The 19,561-nt window shown below is 35.6% G+C and overlaps 2 protein-coding genes across 43 annotated transcripts in view; both read left to right on the plus strand.

Moving 5' to 3' along the window:
• LOC110186896 (Lipophorin receptor 1) overlaps positions 1-2,117 on the plus strand; it is a 122,742-nt gene extending 120,625 nt beyond the window's left edge. For all 23 annotated transcript variants that reach the window (XM_086840564.1, XM_086840559.1, XM_020956211.2 and 20 more), the window contains 3 exons: positions 965-1,098; positions 1,171-1,332; positions 1,397-2,117. In XM_086840564.1, the coding sequence (XP_086696690.1) occupies positions 965-1,098; positions 1,171-1,332; positions 1,397-1,429 (329 nt within the window). In that variant the 3' untranslated portion in view covers positions 1,430-2,117. The remainder of the gene's footprint in view (positions 1-964; positions 1,099-1,170; positions 1,333-1,396) is intronic.
• A 929-nt stretch (positions 2,118-3,046) lies between these two features.
• Positions 3,047-19,561, plus strand: part of LpR2 (Lipophorin receptor 2) — a 39,756-nt gene continuing 23,241 nt past the window's right edge. For 4 of the 20 annotated variants that reach the window (XM_020956195.2, XM_086840540.1, XM_086840537.1 and 1 more), the window contains exons 1-3: positions 3,055-3,309; positions 4,249-4,809; positions 14,307-14,447. In XM_020956195.2, coding sequence (XP_020811854.2) covers positions 4,269-4,809; positions 14,307-14,447 — 682 coding nt within the window. In that variant the 5' untranslated portion in view covers positions 3,055-3,309; positions 4,249-4,268. Of the gene's footprint in view, positions 3,310-4,248; positions 4,810-14,306; positions 14,448-15,075; positions 17,684-17,716; positions 19,316-19,561 lie in introns of those variants that run through there. The other 16 variants (XM_020956196.2, XM_086840538.1, XM_086840552.1 and 13 more) reach the window with 13 other exon arrangements.

The raw sequence follows: 19,561 nt of genomic DNA on the forward strand, positions 1-19,561 counted from the left end.
CCACTTCCATTCCCACTTCCATTCCCACTTCCATTCCCTTTCCCACTTCCAATTCCTCTATTCCCAATCTAAATCGGCGGCGGCCGCTTCTTTGGCATAAAAGTTTGAGCCATCAAAGGCGCGAGCGCGTTTAAGTGTTTATTTGCGCCTAAATGCGCACTTTGAGCGATTTGATTGAAAATTCCTTCGCATCCTTGCCAGTGGGTGGTACAGGCCCTAAGCCGCTTGGATTCTGATGTTGAATCCCTCTTTCGCTTTGCTCTTTTATTGCAATGATTTCCGCTTTTCTTTTCTTTTTTGTACAGTCTTCCCTTTTGTTTATCATTGCCGAAGGTAGAGTAGCAGCAGCATTTAAGCCCCGTCATTGTGATGGAGCTGGAATAAATCTTAAAGGGGTTGGGACGGCAAAGGTTTGGCTAAGAGAAAAGCTCCTGATAGGGTCTAAAAATAAATTCCTTTCTTTGAATAAAAATATAGACTGAGAAGTTTTTAGACTTATGAGTTTTTCTTAAGAAAATGAAAGAGCTTAAGAAACAGTGTCTGGGAAGGGCTTAGAATTTAATTGAATTTAATTTTAAATGTGTGTGTCACGTATGTTTTGTGTTGTTAATTAGTTGGGTAATATTTATAGCAGCATGAAATTTAAAAAGTTGCTTTAATATTTTAATTACTGAAAACTAACCCCATACCATTAATGCTTGTAAAATATATAATATCATTTGTTTTTGTACCCCTGCATCATATTATAATTAAGTTAAATGCTTATAAATATTATTGCTTATATTGCTTATTGATAAATATTGATTCAAGGAATGCAAAATCCCATAATTCGATCCCATAATTCATTTGCAAACTGCAACGGTATATAAACTTGCTAATCCTTTCATGTTTTTCTGTTTTACTTTGTTACCAACATTTTCCTGTAAAGAAAATCTTCCTAATTGGAAACCATTTTTATTCACAGTTGCCGACCAGCGTCCAGTGAAAAATCAAACCCAAATCGAACAAACCACAGCGCCCAGTCCGCAGCCGGATTCTGGCTTCATAGCGCTGGTGGTTATAGCCAGTCTCAGTGGTTTTGCAGTCCTGCTATCGGTGGTGAGTTCTAGGGAAATCAAGACCAATGGAAATCCAACTGGAAAACTAATCAATTTGTGTATCCTGTAATAGCTCCTGCTCATTGGCTATCGCTACTGCAGCAAGCGACGCATCAATTCGATGAACTTCGAGAATCCCATCTACCGGAAGACAACTACCACAGAGGATCACTTCAGTTTGCGCAAGAATCTGCCGGCAAGGATCTACGATCATACCAGTGTTATGGATGAGGAGGTGGGTTTTTCATTTAACTAATTTATTTAGATATTGAATATAAATATAATTAATTAAATTCCAGTACTCACCCGTCATTGGCATATCCTCGTATTAGTTTGATACCCATTTTATTCGGCATCATCGTGTGTCATGCAAATAGGATGATTCTTTCGCTTGGTCCTTGGGAAAGATGAAAGACCAAAGTTGACACGAGACCCGCGGCTTAAAAACAACAACAACAACACGCCTGAAGACTGAGCAACTCTGTGTATTGTGTAAATTAATTATTTTAAAATTTTAAGGCACGGCAAGGACAAGGCGGGTCACTTAGGGGGGGCGCATCCTCAAAGGATGCTGTACAAAATACTATGTCGCAGAGTTCTATCACAAAACAAAAAAGAGAGAAATTAGTAACGAGAAACGTAAAACAAATGGAGATGTTTAAGAGAAATTTAATTGCTAATTATAAATTACATAGTTCCAAACTGTATATAGCTGTAAGTGTGCATTATTTTTAAATGAAGCGAATTAACTATAACTATACGTATATATGTATGACAAGAACAACAAAAAACGAAACCAAGGATCATAATGATTATGGTCTACTATTAGAGCAAGTTGAGAAATTATATTTCTGTTGATGTGAAAACAGAATCGTTTTATTATATATTACCATTATTACTACATACGTATTAGCCTTTTGTTAACTGTATTTGTTAAGTGTACATACATATGTATATGTTTTCCCACTAAAAGATACATGATTAATAATAATAAACTCAAATATACTTATGTGTAGTGTATATGTATGTTGAATATTATTGCCCAAGAAGTGGTAAGTTTTTCAAAGTATTTTATTTTATATATAATGGGGTAGAAAATGTGTGGTAAACAGAGGAATATTTAGAATATAGTATAACCTTCAATTTTATTTTTATATTTATGCGTCTTAAAACACACAAAAATTACTCATACGACATGTGGGCCAGTTGGAATTTTTATTCAAGAAAATGATTACCTAATTTTAAAGCTTTTTTAAATTATAATATTACTTTTTAAATTATTATTTATTTATTTAAATTATTATTTTATTTTATATTTTTTAAATTGCTTCTCTACAATTTTTAACAAATTTCATACCCTTTAAACACCACTGTGCCTCATAATTTATTCTCCATAAATTCTTATAAATTCAATTGATCTATCATCGGAATATGCAAAAGGTATATCAATTAAAATTTGAATACACACATTATCTTAACAGCCTTCACATCGAAGCCTTGACTTTTGACCTGCACCAACAGAAACAATTTAGACCTGTAATTTCACAAATTGCCTATCGTGGTAATTGCCAAGATCGAATAGAGGCCAGTAGAAGAACACACCTCCAAACCGAAATTGATTGTTACACCAGGCCCACTAAAGAGAGAGATTACAATCAACCACCTGCCCACTCTCTCTCTCTCTCTCTCGCCCAGCATCAGTTTCAATGTCAGCTGTGCTCCACTCTCTTCGCTTGCGCGTTCTCTTTCGACGAGCCCCGCTGATGACGTCGTCGATCGTGTAGCTCCACATGTGCTGTCAACTAGCTCGCTCTCCCCCACTCTCTCACCGCCTCAGGTGAGATCTACCAAGTTCGGCTTGTACTTGTACGCGTGGCGATCAACGGTTCGTCGGCCAGCGAGCGCTGCCGAGTGGCGCACGAAGCGAAGACACGAACGGTTCAATTGGTGGTTGCCTGACGATATCGGCCTGGCCGGGCCGGCAGTCTTGTTCGTGCCGCACTGTCGTCGTGTCTGTAAGCGCTTCCGCTGTTCCACGCGCCGCCTCAGCAAACACCGTTAGCCGAGAAATTTTCGGTGTGCGAAAAAAATAACATCGTTTCGGAAAGCAAAAGTTCAAAGCAAATATAAAAAAGTTCAAGTCGAGGTTTAAAAGCCAGCTCATCAACGCATTTCTCGAGCAGCAGCGAGCAAGTGTTAATTGAAAAATAATGTACGAGTCTATTTTGGCCAAACGTTACGTCAATGCATCATGTGAAACGGCAGCATAAATTTCCGCACCACATGTCTTGCTGTGTTGTTTTTTTTTGTTAAAATGAATTAAACAGAAAACATTAGCATATAGAAATGATGTCGCCCTACATGTGTAAGCTCACCTGAGCTTATCACACTTTACAATGCTGATAAGCAACCAAAAACGACATTCGTTTTCCAAAAAAAAAAAAAAAAAAACTACTGAAAGGGAGCAAGCGAGCTGGCGTAAGGGTTAACGTTAACCCTTGCTTGACCAGAGTCGTCGCCCTTAGTCTGCACTTTTGTTTGCCTGAGTGTGCGTGCGTGTATGTTTTTCGCTTCATGTTTCTCCTATGCTGTTTTCTGCAACATCGTATGATGTTTCTTTTTTTAGTCATCGCCTTTCAGCATGTTTATCGTGCATTTGCCTCGCACTCTCTTTTCGATACATTGCCAAACATTTTCGGTATATTCTGTTTCTTTTATATTTTACGCTTCTCTCTTTTGTCATTCTTTCTTTTTGTTTCGTGAAATTTTTTGGCAAACGTTGCGTGTATTTTCTTGGACTTATTATTTAATAAGAAAGCAATATATAAGCTATATAACAAATTTGGTAAAACGAATTGGAGTGAAAAGTGTGTTTGACCCATTAATATAAATAATAGAAATATTACGAAAAATTTACCTAAACAAGGTCCTATTATTTATGAATTTAATAACCAAATTTTTAAAGACCCTAAAAAATATCCAAATTCTCTTATTATATTCAATTATTTAATGAAAACCATGCGGAAATTAATGTTGCCCTTTTGGAACTATAACTAAATAAACAAAAATATTTCAAAAATAATACATAAATATCTTATAAAAGTATTCCCAATCTAAAACCCAAAAGTGCATCTCTACTGTATCCTTGCAGCTTGAAGAGCGTTTTGTAAAATGGCAACAGCTTGCCTGCCGGAATTCACGGAACGTTTTCAATCCACACACTTCAATCCGGCCGCAAATGAAAGTGATAATGATGATGAAGTGCAACCAACTTCAACGCCCAAAACCAGTGCGTTCTTCTTCAGCGCCAGCACCAACTATCACAGCAAAATACAGCAGCTAATCAGTTTTAGCTTCACCTCCTCGTTCCACCTGCTATTTATTACCTGCATTCTGAGCATTAGCAAGTTCTGCAATGCAGCGGCCATAAACGCGGCTCAGGTGTCAGCCGCAGCGCCCAGCCCCAGCGAGATAATGCAAAATCTGAGCGGATCGGCGCTGCTGGAGCGGCTGAAGGCCAGCACTTTGGGGCCACCCCTGGATAGACTGAAACACTTGGCCCCAGCGGCGGCCAACAGCCTGAGTCCTGGCATTGGATCCGGAATGGGAATTGGAATGGGACACTTTGGCAACTCCATAAACTCGGTGCTCAATGGCAATCCCTTCAAGTTTCTCAACGTTTCCGGGAAAATCGGCACCCCATTGGATATATGTGAGTACTAATCCAGTAATTACTATATTACAGGGAGCTTTAGATATTTAAAATGTATTTAAGCTTAGTTTGAGTTGTTGCTTTGATAGTTTATTTAAATAAAAGTTCTAGCTTATACAATTTAAATATTAGTATTTAATCAAAGTTTTTATAATCAGGGAATTTATATAATTTTGTAATGACAATGAATCATTTTAATTTTAGTCAGAAGCTTAAAACACTGTGAAGGATTCATTTCCGACCCTATAAACCATATATATTCTTAATCAGCATCAACAGCAGAGTCAATCTGGCCATGTTTGATAGAAAACAAAAATTGTCCGAAATTTGAATATTTTATAATATATTCGTTAAAATTTAAAGAAAATGATAAAAATGTCAATTTTTTTACAATTTAAATTGAGTATGCAGATTTATAATCCTAAGAAAAACTTACATAGGAAAGTTTTCCGAATTAAAATTAATTCATTTTTGGCAAAGTTATGAGTTTTTTAAATTTTGATATGTCGAACAAGATTACTAAAATTGAATAAAAAAATGCTATAGTTATTTTGGTTTTGATCGTTTCCGATACTCATTTATATTTTATTTGCAAACTACAAGGGTATAGAATCTATGGCTTTCTGAAGTTTTATTTCTTGTTCATAAAAGATTAGAATGGTAATTCCAAAAACTATGTACACATTTTGACTCACTACAAATTTGTCTATATTTGTAACTAAGCCTCAGACGATGGAAAAATGCAAATGATTAATGGGGAATGATAAGATAATAAAATAGGGTTGGGTTGCTATTAATATTTCCTTTACCCAAACTTGTATACTTTAAACTGTAATCTTTATTAATTGAGGAAAAAAAGATTTTCCCGCCGTCGGCTTTACGTTCTTTGATATTTTCCAAGTTTCTCAGAGTGTAAAAGGGGCTCCGGTGTTTATTGTTGTTGCCGCCGCCTCTCTCTTATTTCTGGAGATCATGCCACCAGCAACTGCTATGTATGTACATATGTATATGTACTCCGATTTCCAGTCAGACTCCGATTTAAGCCAGGGCTCCGACTCCCGATCCGAAACCGAGAAGTCCGACTACTTGGCGGCGGCTCGACTCAAGTTTTATTTATGCGAAATTCGTTGCCAAGCGAACGGCAAAAGCCAAAGCGTCTGGCAGTGCCAGTCAACTCCGTTGCCACCTCCATTTCCATGTCCAAGCATTCCGCGACGTCATACGATTTTCAGTCTGAGCTGAGCTGCATTCCCGTAGTGTCTGCTCCCCCGTCTGCTCCAACTCAGCTCCAGTCCTCCGCTCTCTTGCACTCTCTGAAGACGAAACCTTTTACTTTCCTCTGCATTCGCCTCTAAAGACACTTGAAAAAATTAGCATGGATTAGGATACTCTTTATTAAATTAGAAATAACAGAATGCTTTTTCACGGGGTCTCTCAAAGTTAGTTAGTTTTCTTATATCAAAGTTAAATTGAAACTTTGGTTTTCTCTTATATAAAATATTAAGAATATACTTGAAGAAAATATTTTTTCCCTATAAAAAATATGTATTAAAATATTTCTTAAATATTGTAGATAAAACCTCATTAATTTATTCCTGAAAAATATATTTTATTACTCAAAATGTAATATACTTTAGTAAATTAAAAGCATTTGTCTCAATTGTGGACTCATTCGCTTTCCTTCGTATTCCATTTAAAAATTACCTCAAGTGTTATATTACATATCTTGTAAATTACAACATTTTTTCGTCAAGTGTATACTCTTTGCTTGTTCTGCTTCCCATTCGTAATTATTCCGTTTTATGCTTACTTTTTGTACCGGCCGGCGTTGTAGGAGCATGAAACGAATGGAGCGCCACTTGAAAGACTGTAACTTCGGCGGCGGCTCTTGTGAAACTCGCAGAGAAAACTCAGAGAAGATAGTAAATACGAAGAGGGAGAGGAAACCCAAAGAAAAATGGGAAAGAGAAAACGAAAAGAGCAACAAGTGTCCAATTCTTGGAGTTACTTGCCCTTGCACATTGGTCAGAGAAATTTAGGGAAATTACTTCCAACACGTGGCAGATAAACATTTGCCATTAAAATAGGATAAAAATGGATTATTTTGTTTATAGGCATTTGATATACATTTCTGCTCTATTTCAGTAAAACTAAGAATTTCGCTATAAACTTTTTAATCATTAATATAATATTGTATAAAGTATAACGGTATATTTTAAACTTTTACTATTCACTTAAAAGTTATGCTTAATACTTAAAAAACCTTTTTTAAGCAGTCACCAAGTAAAAGATCCTAACTTTATTTTATTATTTAGCTGTTGCCTTACTAAACGAATAATATATAAACACTTTTCTTACATAAAAAAATCTACAATTTTGAAGAAAAACGTATAATAGAAACATAACAAAAAGAAACCAAAATAAGGAAGTCATAGCTAAACATAAAATTTAATTTGATAGTTATAGCTTAATTAATCATGAATGTGTTGCCTATACTTCCACATAAATTAATCAATAATATCTAATAACTAACTTCTCATAAAAAATAATACAAATAGAATGATAAATTAGGAAGTATTAAACATAAAAAAATGCAGTAGGGGACTCACAAAAACGGTAGACCCCATGAAACTGTTTTGAAATATTAATGAAACCTTCAACTTGGCAAAAAACAAAAAATCAGACTTTAAGCGCAGTGAGTTAATGCCAACGAATGTCAAAGTTATAAACAAAATGAATAACGCTGGGTCATGATAATTACCAAAAACTTAAAGGTTAAAAGCTGTTGATGATTGAAAGTGGGACCATTTAACTGGCACACCGTTAGATAAATTGCTATCTCATTGGAGATATAAATAGATTGTTATAACTAGGCCAAATCCATAGATAACCGACCATAAATGCATTTTCACTGTAAATCCAACTATTTTCCTCCCCTTAATCAAATTCTAAAGGCTGAAAATGCTTGGCTGTCGAATAAATCGTATCAAATAGGTATTGTAAAGGGGGGATATAGGTCGGAGGATACTCAAATAGTACAATTTGGCCAACAATTATTTCTGAACAGCTAAAAATAAAGCCAGTTAAATCGAAGGAAGTCGAAATTGACATCTCTCATCCGGAGTCCTTGACAGGTTTAATTGCTGTTGAACGAAGGAACGTTGATTCCCACGAGGAAGTCTGTGTTGATTTATTTCCAAATCGAACTGAAACAAGTTTCCACAGCTTCTGTACAATAAAAACTGTCAGACCATCTTGGTTGGCTCTCCCGGTCTTGGTCCGGATTTTTATAATTAACTTGGCTAATTATGCCTGGCATTTGCACGTGCTCTGGATGCAACTGATGTTCGTCCCTGATGCAAACTTCTTCTGTCTCTGGCTCTGCCTTAATTACAAAGGCATTTGCCATTATGTATAATTATGCCGCACAGAAGAAACGCTTGTCTTCAGTTTTTTTGTAAAACTGGTTTCCTACCCGCACTTTTTAATGGAAGCCAACCAAGTGTGTACTGCAATTGTTCGTGTTCAAGTGACAAATTTCATAAGCGAGGCATGCAAAAACACAGGTAGGCTGTAGTCTGTTAACGCCTCGCTGTTAACTGTATCTCAATGCTGGCCTAATGAGTGCTGAGCAGTCAACGAGGTGTGATGGTCAAACCCGGCGTACCTTTTTCTTTAACCTTCGATTTTTGTTCCCCTCAAATTTCTCTGTATTTTTAATTGGTTTCGTGTTTTCTATTTCGGCTTTCAATTAAAATATTACGCATACGCAGCGGTGTACGTTCACAGCTGTTGGCCGAGCCAAAATTCAATTACAAGGCGAACGAAAAAAAAGGTGGCGTGATGTTGGCTAGCAAATTAGACATGCGCAAAACAGTTGAGAAAATTCCCACCCAAGAGGCTAATAGAAATTCCGAATGCATTAGAAATTCCTGACGGGGAAGGAGGGAGGAGGGAGGAGGAGCTATGTCTATGGCGCTATAATGGACCCATCACAATCGCAACAAACATGCAATGACGTTGGCGAAATTTCTCAAAAACAATTCAGGGGAACATCATTCATTGTTACTGAGTCACAGTGCCGCCCAATACAGCTTTTGCCGCAAAACAGATGTGTGACTAATTGTTGTTATTGTTAATAATGTTATTTTAGACGTTTGTTGCTGGTTTTTGGTCGACGTTATGACGTTACCGATCAGGCCACCTTTTTTCCCAATAAACAGAAACACAAACAATAAAAAAAACAACACACTCTCGTGTATCTCTTTACTTGAGCAACTGTTAAGAGCAACTTTGGTAGTTTCTCTTACGTATATTTTCATCTTAAAAGAGTTAAAAGTCAAGTGTTTTTAATGGCTTCAAAAGTAACGATCCCCGATAATGAGAGCCAACTGTATCCAAAGCACAATGTTCAACTCTGCTTATACAATTAATTGTTGATTATTCTTTATCATAATTGCAGAGGTACCCACTTTTTATCAAGTCTTATCTTGGTAGCAATGGAAAAAAGCACACGAAATTATTTCTAATGTTTAGATAAAAATTTGGTGAGAAAATTATGTATAATAAAGTTCGAAGTTGAAGAATATTTGTACTTCCCGTGGTTATTTTAAGACTAAACACCTGACTAAGTTACTTATTTTAGTGCTAGTCATGCTTAACTATTATAGTTAGTTTATTATGACATATACTAAGCAGTCATTAGATAAGATAATTGATAAAAATTAATTAAAATATATATAACAGATAGCGGGATTTTAAAAATTCATAAAATTTAAATGAGTTGCTTAGTAAAAAACATACAAATATTTTTATGCTACTCATGCGCAATAATAAAATTTATAGCCAAAACAAACCCACGTAACTATGACTTACTCGTAAGATAAGAAAGTATATTAATCTTCCGCTTAATTCGGAAATTAATTTATGACTCAACTGAAATCTATACTGGTTATAAAAAAATCTTTAATGAGCCCTTGAAAAAAATGAACATAAACATTACGTAGCTATAATAAGGCCTGCAAAATCGTAGAATTCCTAGATAATAATTTCTAGTTTAGCACAGGTAGTTATCTGCGTTATCTGGAGTGGTTAGCAGGTGCTTTTAGATAAGGTTCATAGAAGGGCCAACAAATGCGTACAAAATTACATTTACTACGGAATTGATTAAGTAGTACTTTAAAAAAATTTAATTTTGTTCAGTTCAACTAACAACTAACAGAAAAAGCTAATTCTAAACTTTGTAGCACTTTACAGTCCCCTAAATTTGTTTGACTTAATGATCAATATAAAAGCATTGTAATTTCCAAAATAAACAATGTATAACAAATAAACAAAATGATGCTTAAAGTTCTCTCACAAAAATTCTAAGAAAGTTAATAAACTTAAAATCAGCTAGCAAACCCTCAATTAAGTAAGAGAACCTTGCCCATCTCTAATTAACTTTAACCTGTCTGTAAATACTTTATGGTCAAAACAGATATGATTAAATGCTTTAAACCAATGCGTAACAATTCTTATCAATACAACACGTACACCACAAACGCCTGATGGGTGCAAAGTTCTTGTTATCAGTCCTGTTGGGTTTCCTTTTCTTTTATCTAAATGAACTGGAAATATTTTTGCTAATTTGCGTAATTCTGTACTGTTATTGCTGTAGTTTTATTAGAAACTGACCGATCCACAGGAGATTAATCACCAACTATTAATAGGATTGCAAACGAAATCAAATCGGGGGCATAAGGCTAAGGAACGGACAACAAAACAACATCGACAACAACCTTTCGGGCTATTAATAAAGCATTTATATTGATTTGAACTCTGATTGACTTTTGCGCTGATTTCTGTTTATTATTTCGCCCTCTTGGCCAACCAAGACGGCCCTCCTGTCACGCCCTTTGCTGTCATTGAATTAATGGTGCGAAATTTTCATGTGAAATACTCTGTTGGTCAGCAAAGCCCAGCGTTTTCCTCTCAATGATTGTGAGTGTGATTGATTCGATTCCTTCGGCGGGAGCGAGGAATAAAAGAATAAGGCGAAAGTAAAGCTGTTCAATGAACTCCGCATTAAGCATTTAATTGGCCCGTAGCCTGTTCTGTTCTGTTCTGGTCGGCATTTGTGATTCTGTCAATCAAATTGGCGGCTATGACCGTTGTTCCATCTGAACACGCCACGAATTATTGCCCCACTGATTTAATTCATATTAAATATCTACCACAACGAGAATCGAGTGAATTGCCGTGGAAATAAATGTTTGGAAAAGGAAATTGATATTTCCCACATTCGATATGCTTCTCCACGAATGAATGAATCCTATTTAATTTCAAAAAGGGAAATACTTATATAAATAAACGGGGAAAGCTTTGATTTTCTTACAATTCTTTTTTTATACTAGGAACAATCAATCTACATTTTCGTTTGTATTTAAACTATAAAAGTGTCTCTACATTTTATAGAATCCTTTCACCTTCTCGTACAAAATACACTTTATAGTTTCTCTTTAAACTTGATTATAAGTTACCAGTCATTAAAAATAATTAAATAAGCTATAAGGAAAACCTTAAAAAGTATCTTTACGCCATTAGGAAAATCCTGAATTGCACGTTCTATCAATTATTATTAATAATTAACTTAACGAATGCCGAAATCCAATGGCATTTCCTCTTCAGCCGTTATTTAAGATATGCAAAAGGATGGTTACACACCTTTGAGAATTAAAATTAACGTAATTATCATATGAAAGCGATAGCTCTTATGGGCGAATGCACTCTGCACGTGACCATTAAACAATTGCCATTGAGAAACAACAAGAAGAAAACTTTTCTGAATGCGCAAATAAATTTCTTTCTAAAGTAAATGGAATAAATTTCCTTTTTTTTTGAATGCTTGACGTATATCTAACGCCTAATCTAAACGCTGCCAAATGGATTGGATGTGGAATTTTCTTTTAATATTTATTTCAATTAAGCTACTAAACGACTCACTTAAAATGCAAATTGCATTGCACATTTACATACAGATTTGTCTACAAAAGCAATTGCAATTTCTGAGCTCCAAACAATTTCACACACATTTCACACACACCAATGGCATACTCATACGTACGTGCAGCTGGGGAAGAAGAGCAAACAAAACTCTTTTCATAAATTCAAAATATGTGCGCACATTTTAAATAATTTACGGCGACTAATAAAAAATTTCCAGCTCACACACGAGAAAGAAAAGAGCAAAAGCATCCAAAAAGGGTGAAAAATACAAATACAAAATGGCGGGAAAATGCAAAAGCGTGGAATATATTTGAGTAAATAAATACACAAGAATGCATAAAAGGCATTCAGAGTGCAGAGAGCAGAGTGCAAAGGCGCTGCACGAAGCCAAAAGACAATAAAGAGATGCAAAGGGAAATTCTTTTCCTTGCATGCGCCGAATTTTCCATATTACACACGCACAGCAAACATCATTTGGATCTGCCGTTCATATACGCCATATGTGTTTGCATCTGAACGTGTGTGCGTGTTAAGGGCATTGCCTGACATTTCTGATTTTGTAATTAAATGCGAAGGCGTGTGAAAGAGTGGACCAGCGACGAAAATTTGAAAGATACATATATATATTTTTATACCCTTTCAGGGTATTATAGTTTTAGTCAGAAGCTTGTAAATTTGTAAAGGCGTCATTTCCGACCCTATAAATCATATATATTCTTGATCAGAATCAATAGGCGAATCTATTTAGTCATTTTAGAACAAAAAAAAAATTTCAATAATTTTCCAAAAATTTGAAAATTTTATAAACTTTCAAAAATTGACAAAAAATTGAATTTGTTAAATCTTAAAAATCTGTATGCAGATTTGTTACTAATATAAAAACTAGCACTGAACAACTTTCCGAATTAAAATGAGTTAGTTTCTGGCAAAGTTATGAGATTTTTAATCTTTGATTTTTCATAGATAGATATTGATTTAAAGAATGCGATTTCCATTCGATCTTATAATTCAAATTGCAAGAGTAAATAAACTTCGGCTTTCCAAAGTTAGTTTCCTTTCGTATTTACTTTTTAACTTACTTAGCAACTACAAAGTTGATCACATAAAGTAAAGAGTATATTAAATTATTATTATTATTAAGCTCGTTCTGCTGTTCTCAAAGTTGTTAAACCAAGTCTCTAACTTTTTATCATTTGGTTAAATCAACCCTTTCGGTTATTAAAACTAATATTTGGAAAATGCATACGACACGTGCCAAAAACGACCTATTGAATTGACAAAAGTTCAACAGGTCGTATGAGTAATATTCATATTACGTATACGTAATACTTGCCAAATTGCGTGCTAAGCAAAAAGAAACACATGAAAAGTATACTTTATTTTTGCTACAATATATACAAAATAAAATTAAGAATATCAATACTGCTGCTTATAAAATTAGACTTGTATTTAAAACAAAAAATTATTAAAGTTACTGAAACCATATAACATAATAACTCCAAATTTGTATTTAACAATAATAAACATAGAATATACTTCAATATATTTTATATTTTATTATTATTTTATTATATTATATTATATTATAATAGTATATTACCTTATACTTCAATATATTAAATGTTACCGATTAAGGTCCACCTTTGATCCTGTGCTTGTGTGATTCTTGCCTTCTGTGTGCATGTGCCCGTGCGTGATTGTGTCGGTGCCTAAGCAATTGTCAATTTGTGTTAAATGCGCGCAATTAAACGGTAAATGGGACACGGATAGACACAGTCACAGATCCAGAGCACACACACACATATAAAGAGAAGACAAGAGGATCCAAACTTGCGACACTTTAGGCATAATGGCGGCACATTAACCCAAGTCAGCCTTAGCATACATGCTAATTGAGCTTGCGATAAACACGGAAAATAAAAGACAGATTAGGTCGACCGAGTGAAATGTCAAGTTGCCCGTAAAGCGATTGATGAGGCAATCCAATCCAATTCAATCCAATCCCTATCCAAACTTAGCACTTTCCAACTATGTAGCTGCCATCAAATTCTCGCTTATTAATTTCCGGAAAACTTTCACTCTGCCCTTTCAGTCATTTTGGGTCCTTTTGTGGTCCACCAGCAGCACCACAAAGACAAACACCCATTCCAAGCCCATTTTTGGATATATATATCTAGATAGATAGACATGTGTAAGCGCGCCGCCCTTCGGCTGGATTTCATTATTTACAAGTTTTTGTTTATTGTCAAGTCTCGGCTTTCATTAAAAAGGGTTTTAAGGCTTGTCAACAGACGCCTTCCTTGGCAACTCCCTCTCAACACCTCCTCCTTCCTCCTGCGTCTCAGTGTGTGCTTAACGAGCCAAAGTTTTCAACTTAAATTTTAGTTATGAATTTTATTAGGCCCACCCGGGGGAACGAACGACCACCGACTCCGCTCGTGTTTAATTATAGTCTGCGGCTAACCCGAGGATTCCAACTTAATTAATTAATATGCATTTGATTCCTGCAGCGGCCAGCCTGTCCAACTTGTGCGAGGAGAAGCAGTTCCAGTGCTCCTCCGGCGAATGTATCCCCATACGGTTCGTGTGCGATGGCGACTCGGATTGCCGGGACCACAGCGATGAGCGACTGGAGCAGTGCAAGTTCATAGGTGAGTGTACACTGCACAAAAAAGTTGTCAAATAATTAATTTAATTAGTATATATAATACTGAAATAAGAGAACGATGAATGGATGATATGTTTACTGGAGGTATAAGTTATAAAATTAGAACATTTAGTTTGTTTTTAAGTACTATACCATCAGTGATAAATCTCTGTTTAGTCTCTTAAATAAATCTATCCTCAATATCTTCAATCTTTCGCTTTAATAAATAATAATTAAAGCAAAAACGAATGTGTGACAGAATTTCTATTGAATGTTAAAAATTCCTGCTGACTCAGAGATCTTCGTACAGCATCCTGCACTTGTGCCAATAAATAAAGTGAAATTCCCTAGCTCTGCTCTGGCTTCACAAGGCTCTTCCTTCCCAATTCCCATTTCTTTTCAATTTTTATCTTTCCGGCTCTGATTAGGCCTTCACTTCAACTGTTGTCTTATTCAAATACACTCGAAAGGTTGCACAAAAACCTCACACTTGAAAGAAATCAACAGTAACAGCCACAGAATGTATTTTCAGGACTCCCTTTTTGTTGCTGTATATTTGCAGAAGCCTTTTGAAGGGAAACTTTTGCTAGCACCAATTTTTTTCCTACTCCTTACTGCTGGTGTTGTTTTTTATTTATTTTTTGTGTGTGTGTGTTGGCCATGGCCAAGAGTAGGAGATCTACAAAGTCAAGCGCTGGCTACGGGAATTGAGTTTGGTATAGGGATTTACGGCAGGAGGCCAGGACGAGGCTAGGACGCAGATGTTGCCGGCGAGAACTACGTGCGCTCCCGCTCTAATCTGTTGTCAGTCATTTGTAGTTTTTCAATTTGGAAATGTCACAGAACTAACCATTTACTTGGTCGCTCGGCCAAAGCCCTCTGCGTGTGCTGTTTGCCTTCGTATTGGTTTTGGTGTTTCTGCCATTTGTTTGGCTTCGGTGTTGGGTAAGTAACAACTGGCTGTTTATTTAGTGTCATGTAGGCTCCGCACTCCATTCCCTGCAACTGAATTTATTTTCGTTAAATTTTGTAAATTCCCTCCATTTCTTTTATTAGGCTCTGCATTTAATTTAAGTTTCGGTTAGCAGACCAGTCTGTTTCCAAACACGGTTCGTTGAGCTCGTTTGCCAGGCTTTGCCAAATATTCAACGTTGCCTACTTTCAGGCAGCAGTGCTTAAAACACTGCCAGCCGTAAATATTGGACATGTTGTGGCGGTTGTTAAGTCTTTAAGCAAAACAGCACCGACCGAGCTGAGCCTCAATTATATACAGTATATAAGACTACATGTTGTGGAAAATATATATAGTATGAGATAGAGGGACTTAAGTTGAGCACTGCCCTGGTACTGGTACATTACCAAGACCCGGGGCAAGTCGAGTGAAGTCTTTTTCGGGGGCACTGCAAGCAAGTCAAGTGCAATCCAAGTAAGCCATTGCATCATGCTAACCTAGAGTTGGCTTGGACCATAGATAAACTGGTTCGGAAGTGCTCAAAACTGATTGGCTTTAATCGCTCAAAGAGCAAAAGCTCAATGGAACTCTATTGGATTACAATTTAAACAAAACACTTTGAGTGTCACTGACTGCACTACTATCAATATTATATCGGAATAAGTAAACCAATTTGGTCAAGGAAAAGGTTTTAAACAATTATATTGTTTTTTAGAGATTTTAGGATACATAGGAATATATTTGTATTAGTATTTAATTGACTTATCATTTATCTTTTACTAATTCTTCAATGTAACCAAAGGGGTATTATCATTTTAGTCAGAAGCTTAAAAAAAGTGAAGGAGTCATTTCCGACCCTATAAATCATATATATTCTTGATCAGCATTAAAAACTGAGTCGAAATAGACATGTCCGAATGAAAACTAAATTTTTCAAAAATTTGCCAAAATTTGAAATTTTGATAAGGGGTTACATCGTTTAAATTGTCAAAATTTGACAAAAAATTTAATTTTTAAAATTTTAAAACCCAGTATGCAGATTTGTTAACCTGTTAAAAATAAGCTTACGAACGCTTACCGAATTGAAATTAATGCATTTTTGGCCAAGTTATCGGTTTTTTAATCTTTGCTATGTAGCACAAAATTGTCATATTGATAAATATTCCATTTACGTATATTTAACAAAATGTAATAAATGTCTTCTTGAATATATCCATATTTTATTATCATATCTAAGGCATATAGATATTTCTGTATTTTCCGCATAGTTCCGTCTTGATTTATGTGAATTAAGTGTCAACCGGTTAGACAGAAATCAGCAAAGAGCTTATCAAGTTAATATATATATTTCCTGTACTGCAAATGTATATTTTTTAAACGGAATTTCCTAACTGAATGCCCAGGAATCACGTTTAAGAGGAACTGATTGGATTTCTGCTTAATAAACATTTTTGGACTATCTGTGTAAACATTGAAAAACAAGCTAATGACGGCGGATATAGTCGGGGTTTTTCGTTCTTTTTTTCTTTCTTAAACTTTGCTCTAATCTAAAGCTTAAATTGCGCCTCAAAAAGCGGATTGAGTACAGCAAGACCGTGAGCATGGTTCTACATAATTAAAGTTCTTGTGCTCACAATGAGGAAATGCAGTTTAAACTTGACCCACAATCGAGATGAAAACAGAGCACTAAGACCGAAACAGATTAAACCGGATCTCTAGGAAAAATAATATACTTGGTTGGGGTCTTATCAGCACCCATATAGTCGGAGTAAGTCGTCGAGTCTGATTAATTAGACGCCACTTATAGCACTTGAGATTATTTCTAATAGGTTTCGTGTTTTATTTTCCCCCATTATTAGTTGTTTTGACAAATCGCCGACTAATTGCGCACAAATTGTAGCCCTCAATTGGACGGATTTCGTGAGGATTTTAAATGACTCAAACGCCGAGTGAGTGTAAAGCTCATCTCATTCTAAGACTCACGCTCAAACTCAAAGTGAGTGTGCTGTGAGTGCGCACGCCGAGTGGAATTCTTATCAGTCCGCGTGGAAGCTTCTATTCGGTGGAGTCTGCCAAGTGGGGATGGCACCACATCTTGCCAGATGAAACGAGGACCAAACTCTGAACTCAGTTTGCGTCGAGCTCTGCAAAGCAACGGACGTGTATGCCAGGATAACGGAGACTACAGGACTCCGAGGCGGCAAAAATTAAAAATAATTTCGTACAGAAATTAAATTGTGAGAAGTGTTTAAATACAAAGTGATTTTGCAAAGTGTTACCAAAGAGCTGTAAATATAAAATTTGTAAAATAATTAGTAAATATTTTAGAGATTGCTTAGCTACAAAAATTATAAAATATTTTGTGGCTAAAAGGAGCAACTTGAACAGCTGTTATCGACCAGCAAAAATCAATGGCAAGGCCAAATTGGACCGTCAAACGTTGGCAGACGAACTAAAAACACTTTGCTGGCGTCGCTTTGGCGGTAACATCAAAAGGCAGCAGCAGCAGCTTTTCCCTTAAAAACGGAAGCTTTCCTCACTGACTGAGTGTGTGTGTGTGTTTTTCCGCTTCTTGTGTTATTTTTTTCACGCTTCTGCGCGCCACTTTTTATTACATTTTCATTTAGCTCTTTTAACGCTCTTACAAAACGCTCTTACAGCCGCTAAGATAATTTGGCTTTGTTTTGAATCGGATTACTGAACTTGAGATGAAAAGTAAAGCAAGGATTCCATGCTGTATATTAAATTTAATTAAAAATCCCTATTAATATTCACACATTACCCTTTCTTGCTCTGTTGCATTTTAATCCGCCATAATTGTTATTTATATATTTTTATTATATTCCATTTAAAATTCCCTCGCGTGTGAGAATTTGTGTCATAATTCCCGTTGACATGTCAAAGTGCAAAATTGAAATTAAATGTAAACACTCGTCGGCGGCTTAACTCTCAGCTCCCTTGAAAAATAATTGTCCATGTCCGAGGATTATGTGTAGTTGTGATAATACGAGAAAGCACATTAATAATTATTCAAATGAAAAAAAATCACAAACAGGCAGGCATTGAAAAAGTGGCTTAATTAAAGCATTAAGTGCGAAAAATGATGAAAACGTGAGAAACAAAAAAATATATATCTCAATATGCAGTGCAAACAATGAAGGCAATAAATAAAATATAATTAAGTATATAACAATATATAAATGCCAGCTTATAAAAAAACACACATAATGTTCGATGGCTTGGAAGGCCGAATAAAGAAATTATCAACACACAAAAAGAGTTTAATTTTGAAAAACCAAATATTTGTATAATAAAAAATAGAATTCAAATGAAAATAAAATTAAATTCAATTGCACAAATTAACTCAAACACAAATAATGCTGGCTCAAATATATTTCTAAATTGAATTATAGTGAAATTAACCATTTATAAATTATATAAACTACACATAAATTCATTTTAAATGCTTGAAATAATAATCACACCAATTAAACTGACATTTTCCCGGGCATAAATTTTCATATTGTTTATGAGCGGAAAACTGTTGCCTACTTTTGAGCTGCTGCCATTCGCCGCTGCTGACGTTATGATGATGTTTCCGGCTGCCATTTTTGCTGCTGGCCGACTGACAGACCACTTGGCTGCCATTTAAAATAATTACGATTACATATACTCACAGTACAAATATTCACGCGAAAGCAACAAAACCCGAATAAACAGCAGTTTAATTTAATAATTTAGCCGAGCACTTTTGGGCCACAAAATTATCACCTACGCCCGCCGAGTCTCAGAGTTCCGAAGAACCGACATGGGACCAATACGCAGCAGCATCCTGTGCTGCTCCTTCCTGCTTCTCGTCACAGGATTAATGCCGCTTCAGCCTGCCAGTGGCACCTCACTCTTTATACGACGGGGAATGGGTGAGTGGGCCTCGATCTGATAATACCAAGGAAATCAGATTAGTAACAAGATAATGATAAGAAAGCCGCTTAGTTTATTTATTTAGCTAGACGGGGTTTATTTTTATTCATATAGCATAGCAATATTTACTTGTATAAATAATTAACAAACCAAAACCAACTTCCAGTTAGTTCCAGTTTGAAATATATCTCTTCTTTTTTTAATACTTACTTATCAAAGTTACCCAGTGACTTTTAAATAATTAA

This window comes from Drosophila serrata, unplaced genomic scaffold (genome assembly GCF_035046125.1).
Source record: "Drosophila serrata isolate PLE 108 unplaced genomic scaffold, ASM3504612v1 contig_382, whole genome shotgun sequence".
Classification (NCBI taxonomy): Eukaryota; Metazoa; Arthropoda; class Insecta; order Diptera; family Drosophilidae; genus Drosophila; species Drosophila serrata.